The sequence below is a fragment of the Lates calcarifer genome, linkage group LG23 (assembly GCF_001640805.2).
Source record: "Lates calcarifer isolate ASB-BC8 linkage group LG23, TLL_Latcal_v3, whole genome shotgun sequence".
Taxonomy (NCBI): domain Eukaryota; kingdom Metazoa; phylum Chordata; class Actinopteri; family Centropomidae; genus Lates; species Lates calcarifer.
The window spans coordinates 12,064,703-12,074,108 of NC_066855.1; the positions used below are offsets into that span (position 1 = coordinate 12,064,703).

The 9,406-nt window shown below is 41.1% G+C and overlaps 1 protein-coding gene across 1 annotated transcript in view; it reads right to left on the reverse strand.

Moving 5' to 3' along the window:
* The window catches only part of LOC108899049 (A disintegrin and metalloproteinase with thrombospondin motifs 3), a 43,184-nt gene extending 34,125 nt beyond the window's left edge, over window positions 1-9,059 (reverse strand). Inside the window, 3 exon segments of the mRNA XM_018699312.2 lie at window positions 7,686-8,004; window positions 8,006-8,114; window positions 8,546-9,059. Coding sequence (XP_018554828.1) covers window positions 7,686-8,004; window positions 8,006-8,114; window positions 8,546-8,624 — 507 coding nt within the window. The 5' untranslated portion in view covers window positions 8,625-9,059.
* Between the last annotated feature and the right edge of the window lie 347 nt (window positions 9,060-9,406).

A 9,406-nucleotide genomic window follows, 5' to 3' on the forward strand; every position in this document is an offset into this window, starting at 1 on the left:
CTGAGTACACAGCACACTGCAAATGACATTTGCACTCATATTCCTACTCCTTCCTGAGAAAAAAAAAAAAACTATCCAGCCTATCATTATACTCATGAAGACGGCACACCAACAAGATTTTGGCAAGAATGTGTGTATTTACAGCTGCAAAAAGAAATCTAAATACAGTGCAGCAAAGAGAACACTGTGCCTAAAAAAAAAAAAAAAAAAACATTTCAAAATCCTCAGCTTGCTGTTGCTCAGGACTGACAACACGGGGGCCGTGAACTTAAGGGTGGACATGTGACAGTAAGGGCAAAGAGGAGTGAAAGAATCTGTCCAGCCCCTAACCAGGAAATGCCAAGTAAGACATGCTAGAATACTTCCTCTGTGGTCTCTTATTTCAGCAGTGGGTGGAAAGTGAAGCCGGGGCTGTGAGGGGAGAGAGCAGCAGCATCTGGAAGGGCCTACAGAGGAACCAAATGTAAACATATGTACACACTGCATGGTGAAGTCTGGGCTAGGCAAGTCAGAGGCAGGGGGGGCATAAACTTTGTCAAAAGTTATATGTTGATTCTTGTATTATTAATGGCTTCATCGCCTTAAAAATTTGATTCAAATTTAGTGATGAAGACCTGAAAATGATCATGTATTTCATCTATAGCTGAAAATCAAGCTTCGCTTGGCAGTATTCAGTGTCACCAGTTTACATGTGCAAATAACACATTCTCACCAGCCCTCAAAAGACAAAACAAATTGTGAGGGTTTTTTTTTTTAAATAGCTTTTTAAAATAGTTTTTCTTATCTCTCACTCACTCACTTTCACTGATGTCAAGAGGGGTTAAGTGATCCATGTCATGTGAGTGCGCATACAAATCGGATCATTATGAGCACCACAGCACTCAGTGGATGATAACAGTTGTACCGGCCTGAGGTTCTCCTGCCTCCACACTAAAAAACGCTCTGAAGCCAAGCAGCAAGGCATCCAGCAGTACCACTGACACTGAACAAAAAAAAAGAGAGGCAAATATAGCAAACCCTTAAGCTCACCAGTGCACTAAATTCCACACAGTGGTAAGAGCAACTTTGAAGGTGGATATTTACTGTATGTAATCTCAGGGAGACTTCTCTCTGCTCTGCCTAGCAGTTGGAGTGTCACCTGCTCAGTGCAGCATAAACATAAAGGCAGGGAACAAATGAGATGAGCGCTGGTAAAATCACCTCACTGGCTGGAAATTTGTCTAGTTTAAAGATCTGCTGCATGGATATAGTTACAGACAAGGATGTAAGTTTGGTTTAAAAAGTCATAGAGGGATGAAGTTTCAAAAAAAGTAAAACAACAATAAGTGAGTAAATAATAAATTACACCATAATTTGTTGTCATATTTTCCATAACATTAGTAGTATAACAAAACCTAGACATCCAGTAATCTAGCCTCTTTATTATAACCCTATTCTTAGTCATTTTAGTTTCTTTTAAAGATACTAGATAAGACTCTCTGATGTTTATTACAAGTAGAACTGTTTTATGATCTAATTCTTGGCTGATGTGCAGTCACAGCGGTCTTTTTACATCATCTACTGAGGTAATCTGATCTGATCCCTTAAGGTACATGACGGACAAAAACAATCTAAAAATGGAATGGGCCACAGATGCTTGAACTAAGACGTGCAAGGAAATCAAAGTTCATCTGTTATTCCAGGAGCTTAACTTGTAATTTGTGGCAGATTGTTTAGAAACATGTAATTTAGGTCCCAAGCACACTCTTTGTTGATCCACAAACAAGAGACAGAGAGAGAGAGAGTAAAAAAGGTAATCCACTGTTAACGACTGAGATCAAGGTATGCACTCTTTCGCACAATTTTTGTGAGGTCACGTGGTTTATTCCAGGAATGGAAGAAACGAGATGTGATTCTGATGCAGTATTCATGTATAAAACACTGGCAGCATCCAACATATTGGTGATGTTAGGTAAAAGCTTTTGTGGCACAAGCAGGAAGATCAATAAGCCGGGAAGTAAATCGTGGCTGAGTAGTGCTGGACTCAGCAGAATGGCGGGTTTGAAATAATCGTATGAGACAGGTTGTGGGAGCAGGGGATTACGACTTGATTCCTTTTTTATCAGCTTTCACATCTCACTGTGCTGGACCACAAAGGGCATGCATAGCTGGTGATCAAGATGAGGATTATGAAGAGAAAATTAGGATTCTAATCACCGGCACTCATCTGCATGGGACTGATATCAAAGTGGGAAAAAAAAAAATTAGTAGAGCACTTAATTGAAGTAAAAGATTTTGAGGCTACTAACAGTTAATTGTTTTTGTACATAAGCTACTATTGCTTAAAAAGATAATTACAGGCAGGCGTAGAAGCAGTAGCATTAGCATATAGAGACATGTTATTATCCAATACCTGACATGTGTGCTGTCAGTTTCAAATTCAGTTAAATTCTAATTTATGTGCTTTGTATAGGTATGTTTCTCAATATCACTGTGACATTCAGTGGTATCTGTGTGTGTTGTTGTTGTTGTTGTTGTGTGTGTAGGGGGCTTGTTTTTATGTCAAAGTGGGGACATTATCTGGAATGCACACTTACCCACGGGGACTTGTGTCCATGTGGGGACCTCAACTTTTAAGGTCCCCAAGGGTAGAGACAGAGGAGAAGAATGGGCTCTAATGGTTGAGGTTAAATTAGTTTTAGGTTAGGGATAAAGAGTTAGGGTTAAGTATTTAGTTGTGATGGTTATGGTTAGGGCCCCCGAGTGTCCCCGCAGGGATAGTGGAACAAGACTGTGTTCTGTGTGTGCTTGCAGGTATGCATGTCCTGTATCACAGTGTGTGTGTTTGAATGAATCAGACATACTGTAACTGTAACTGTAAGTATAAGACTGAGAGGAAATAAATCACGTTATTGGCTGAGATGTCAGGCTTCCACTGATGGAGCTCTTAATTTAGTGACTTTACCTTCGTGCCAGCAGGGTGCTGGAACACCAGAGGATACTGGAATACTGGACTGGGACCAGCCCTGTACAGAATTCCTGCAAACATTCATGAATAGAACAATTTATGCAAGCATTTTCCATCTCCAATGGATGGAAAACTGCCCTCCCCCAACTCCCCCTACCCCCAAAAAAACAGTAAGCTGACTGACTGCTGACTGTTGCTAGGTGGCTCTCTCTCCATTTAACCAGTGCACACAGAAATAGTGCTCTTCCGACTGCGGTTATCTGGCACTCGTGTTTCCAATAAGCCCATCATCTGCACTAATTCCCGACACATGAGCAGCTCCGGTATAATCATAGCCATCACTCATCGCTCTGCAACAATAGCTCATGCTCTTCTGGAGCATGCACAGCTGTTGCCATCTAGCAGGGGTTACAGCCAGAGAGGAAGATATGGCAGACGCTGACAAGTTAGTCAATCAGACATTAACTGTATTAAAATGAAACTGAAAGTGTAGATTTGTTTTAGAACACCAAGTTGTTTTGCATTAACTTTCCTTGAGAGTCTGGTGGTGCTGTGAGGCCGGAATATGTATATATATATTAATATCAGATTAATTTGCAGCTTTACTATGCATGCCTTATCTGTCATGAGCTTGGAATGCCATAAATCTTGCGCCTCTGGGCACATGGCAGAAGACCAAGTTAACGTAATCTGTTACTGGTGATGTCATGCCTAGCTATTTGGGAATCATCTCTGTGGGAGCGGCTCCTCTGCAGAGGACACACTGATAGCAAAGCTTATCATGGAAATTTACTCTGATCAAAGTGAAAAAATTAATGAAAAACAGCATGGTTAGAGTTGGTACTTTGTTTCCAAGAGAGCATGTGCCATGGGAATTTAAAAAAACTAAAATTATCTGTGATATACATCTGCTACAATCGTCCAGAACAGAATGTTTCTGTTCTCTATGAGGGACCCCATCAAACATACTTTTGAAGATGGTAGTAAAGACACACAGTATAGTGCATTACATAGATTTGGCCCGCATGCAGCAACCTCATCACATGATTCAGGTTTTCCTCCTTTCAAACTCAGTCCTTTCATCAGGCATGATCTCCTCCGTGTCCTTCCACATCAAGCAGACACTTCAGACTAAATAATTTGCCTGTGAGCTGTCTGCACACCTTTAAATGCTCCCCAAACACCCCTGCATGCACAGACATGTCTATGTTTATTTTGACTTTGATGAAGATTCTGACTGGGGCCTTTAAAAGATCACAAAATCACCAAAAAATGTTTCCCATGTGCACTGAGTGGTATCTTCTATCTATATCTGTGAGACTTCTGCCACCATCACAGTGAATAGAGAAGAACATAGTGTTTGCCGTCATGCTCACAGCTATCAAATCTGACATTTGAATAGGTCAGCAGCAGTATCTGGCTCTTTTGAGACACAATGTCCAAGTAACACTACATAATACATGACCCTCATTATCAGCAATTTCACCTAGAAAATTGTTGAAACTTTTGTCTGTCAAACATTAAGTATCTAACATAAAAGCCACAAGACAATGAGCACCATATGGGGAAGTAAGAGGAAGAGCACAGAGGAAGAGCACACACAAGCTTCGTCTACAAGTATATAAAGATGGATCTCAGACTTCTGGTTCTACACTTCCAGTATGCCAAATTAACACTGAAGGACAAGCCTTCTGGCTTTCCCTGGGATTTGCACTCTAAAGGAGGCTGTGGTGACAAAATTAATTAGTTGCCTGCTTTCAGATGGTGTGACTGATCATTGACCCCTGTCTCATTTCATCAGTGCTGTCTTTATTTCCATTATTTCACCACAGATCTGAACAAACCAAACACGACTGGTTGCTGTCAGTATCTCATTCTCTCTAGTTTCTTCTTCTTCTCATTCTTTAAATGAACACGTAAAGGTCTCACAACATGTCAACACTATGTTAGAGAACATGAGCTAGTTGCAACAAAAGATTTTCTGTATGACTGTAACAATAACTCACTGATTTCTCTACTCCATACTCATCATTTCAAAACCAATATTGCTAATTATAGTGAATACAGTTTTATACTACAAAAGGCCAGTGCATTACTTTAGGCCTTGAGTCACTGCACGCACAGTTATTTTGCAAGGGAGCCCAGCATGGCATTGTCCACACACTGCTCACTGATGACACTGAGAGGAATGTAATTACTTACATCTACCTTTGCCGTTTCTCGGCTTCAGCCGGTTTTGCTGTGTTCATCAAGAAAACCTATGAAAATATGCTTAAATGTAGTGATAATGAGGAACAGTACATCTTTTGCGAGACATGCATCATTTCTTTGTGTTGTGCTGGTGCAATATAAGAAACTTGACCATCCTAACAAACCCGTCAAGAAACAGAGAGAAGAAATTATGGGCTTGAGCAAATTTTTGCCAAAAAAAAGGAATGAATAAGTGTTAAATGCTGCTAAATATAATTTTGAACCAACAACTTACATTTTCTTACTTGTCAGTGTCAGTATGTGTGAATTTGGAAAAAGATTCATAACTGAAAGAGTGTGTGTGTGTGTGTGTGTGTGTGTGTGTGTTTCTGTCCCATTTGGAGAGTTTCAAAAGCTGCTGGGTCAAGAGGTTATCTCCACTCTCATTCCACACGTTATTTCTGTCAGAACAGTTCAGAGAGCTGACACAGAAAAGTTATGGAGTGGCTGCACTTTGGCCAACCTGCCAATTCAATTGTCACATGCCTATCTGAAAATTCACTCTAATTTGCTCGACTGCAAACATCCATTAGGGGCTCAGCTCACCTCCCATTGCTCTCCTCTATCACAACACGACAGTTTTTTAAAGGCCATGATGACACCAAATGACTGTGTAAGAGCAGAGAGATGAACAGATCGGTGGTAGTGAGGGAGGACGCACATGCCCTGGATGAGTCTGCTGGAACTGTGGTCATTTTATTTTGACCTTATTTTAGCCAAACATGCCAAGCCATAAGGATGTACATTTCAAAGCAATATTCCACCTAAAAATTGTCTCTTTAGTATCAAATATTCAACTCCTGTGGGCTTGAAAGAAGCTTTAAGATATAAAAATGTTTTATTTAGTTTCTTCGCTAAGGATGGAGCCAAACATCATCCTGGATTCAAGTCAGTTTCATTGGATTCAAAAGTAGGTTTGATTTTACTGCATCATAAAGAGGTAAATATTTATAGAAACATCTCAAACCACTGTCCACTGTCATCTATCCACTGTCCATTCATATACTCATATATTCCAAACACTCACATTTTAGCTAATACTGCTTCACAGGGCTGTGTTTTGACAGTCGATTTCAGATCAGATCAGATTCAAGGTTGGAGAAATCCTACAATTCACTATGCTCCAGGGAAAAGCAAGTCCCAAATCTAATTTTTTACCTCTAGAAGAACAATGTACAAAATGATAATGCAGCAGGCTCATGATTTTAAGCCGTGGCTGGTTGTTGCTTTCACCAACTGAATGTCACTGACAGTAGTTTACAGTCTAGCTATGGTTGTAGTCAATTAAAGGTAATACATTAAAGCTGCTCTAACCAATATTTTAATATTAGTAATGTATAAAATTACCATCTGAAATGTGAGAGAGGTCGCTCATGGTGATGAATCCACAAAGAATTAACAGTTCTTCTTCAGTTTTAGCTCTCCCTCTCTCTCTCTGTGTGTGTTGCTTTCATACATAGCTATAGCTGTTTACAGGTGAAAAGCTCTGATGCACCAACTACCTGCCTAGCACCTAACAGCAGCTCATCAGTAATGGGAGACAAAGTTAGCAACCAGCTGATATAGCATAGTGGTGCAGTTAGCAGCTAAATAGCCAGATATTTTTCTCAAGGGCAGAGACAAAAAAAAAAGTGAATATGACTTACATTTATCAGGTGGCCTTGGACGTGAATTCAAATTCATGCTAATGTTGCTCTCCATGAGCACCATATAAAGTGATATCAATGTTGTGTTGATAGCTTGTTGCAAAAGGGAGCTTTGCTACTGGAAATATGAAAGGATTCAGATTCACTTACAAAATTCAATGGTGGATTTGTCTTCAGTTTCCCAACTCTACTGCTCCTGTGTCAGTTCTCATGCACAACCTTTCAAGCTTGCGAGTTGTTTGAACGTTTGCCCCCTGCTCTTTCATCAGTCATACCCACTTTTTTCTTTCCCATTCACTGGCTACCTGATGAACTCCTGGCCAATAAAAGATCAGGGACCTGGCACTCAAAGTGCCACATGTGCTTGCTGGTGAGTAGATGAACGTCTTTGTTTGTTGGCAAAAATATGAGTGTTTGGAAGACACTGAGCATACAGATGGACAGCATAGAAATTATGCTGCAAGAGTGGTTTGAGAGGTCTCTGTGGAAGCTTTGATACTTTTTTAAATGCAGTAAAAACTGTCACATTTAGAATCCATGGTAACAAATGTGACAGCAGCCTCCCAGCAAAGGACAAAACTACAAACTAAGAGACATCACACAAGCCTACACAATGTTGAATTTCAGTTCTCACAAGATGGATTTCAGACTTTCCTTGTGTCTTATATATGGATGTGATAAATGTAGAAGATAGGGGCAAAAATCGGAATATGGATAAATCATGCAAATGAATATGAATAAATACATGCCAAGCAACTCTTAACATCCCACATTATGACACTGTGCCAAAGATGGAAAAGCTTCTTTCCTCCTGCTACATCTTATGTGCATTGATGACTTACCAGCCCGTCACAATTGCTGATAGCCACCGAGGCCTCCGGCATGTCACTCACATCCCCAGTGAAAACACAGTCCCCATGGATGCGTTCCTTGGCCTTTTCCTCAAAGTCCTCCTGCCATTCCACAAAAGCCCCCGGTGCCACCAGCCTCCTGTTGGCCCTCAGGCGGAGGTGCAGTTCTTTCCCAAACACGGTGACATTGAAAAACAAGTGCTGAGTCGTGGAGGAGGTGACCGAGGGCATCTCGGGGGCATCGCGGGCCACCCTTCTTTTGCTGCCAGAGTCTGAGGCGGCAGCAGCAGCAGCAGCCACCACCACCACCTTTACTTCCACTTCCAGCAGAAGAGACCACGTGAGAAATGTACCGGCCATGGGAGTCTGTGCTGAATGGCACGATAAGACCATATTCACTTAACTTTCCAGAGAGTTTTTCTGATGGGACAGACAGTGTCAAGTGAGAATCACATTCACAGACCTATGGCAAGCAAGTTCCTATGATAAAATACTCTAAAGCAAAGAAAGCTGACTGCCAAAAGAGAAATGTACTATATAGAAGAGAACTAAACTTTATTTCAGATTATGTAAAGCATGTAAAAGTATCTCAGAAGGAATGTTCTCTTTTTGAAACAGAGGTATATATGTCAAGAATACTGTGGACATTCAGGGATATTCAGCAGTTCAACTTATTGTATTGACTTTGTTCATCCAGAACAGTAAGGCTGTCAGACTTTTGTATGAAGACCTATCAATAGAAAATAGGCCATCAGTTTTTAGCATTATTCAACCACATTCAGATTTTAGAGTGTATTTCTATGTACAGTACAAAAGCGCAGCAAAAAAAAGGGAAAAAATGGATAACTCACCATGTGTTTCTGCTGCGAAAATATGTTCCAAAAATATATGACTGAGAGAAAAGCACATCAATAAATACATACAATCCATAGCGAGGGCTACAGTGTGAGAGCTGCCACTTCAGCGCTGAGTTTTCCTGTCTTTTGTAAACTTTGAGCAGAGTCCTTCCTCCTGAAAAAAAAGCACAAATGCAGGAGAAAAGTCCTCAGAGTTGAGCTCCAGCGAGGCAACCGGGCATTTCTGAGCGTTTCCCCTCTAGACGCCAAACTGACGGATATTCACTAGTTGTTTCCAATCTTTTGGCCTGTGCTGAACTACATAGACCAAGACTGCCCCATCCATTTAGGGAGCTAAGGGGTGGGGGTGGTGTGGGGGGGTATCTGGGGTGCTGATGACGACAACTCCCCCGGTAAAAACCGGGACGGTTTGAAGAGGTAGCGCAATTTTTTTTTCCTCCTCCTCCTCCTTCTTCTACTTTTCCTTCCTCCGATAACTTTTAAAAAGAGCAGTAGAGCAAGTTAACGCACGCCTACGCTGAGGGGAGAAAAAAAGTCGGAAGGGTTCAGATAAAGTGTGCAGAGACAGAGTGTCCCGGTGGTGAAACATCTGCCGTCCAGTCGTGCACCATTACGCACCAATGGTTCGGCTGCGGGACACACAACTGCTCAACTTGAAGCCACTACCAGCCAACAGTGGGAGCGCCGTCTCTCCAATAGACGACCACATTATTTAGCCAAGCGACTTTTTTTTAAAGCTTTAAAAAAGAAACCGGAGTCGTTATATCATCATATCCTGCGAAAAAGTCCACCTCCACAGCTAATATTCAGCCTTGGAGTCTATTTTTTTCTCTTAAAGAAAGTTAAAAACTCTGC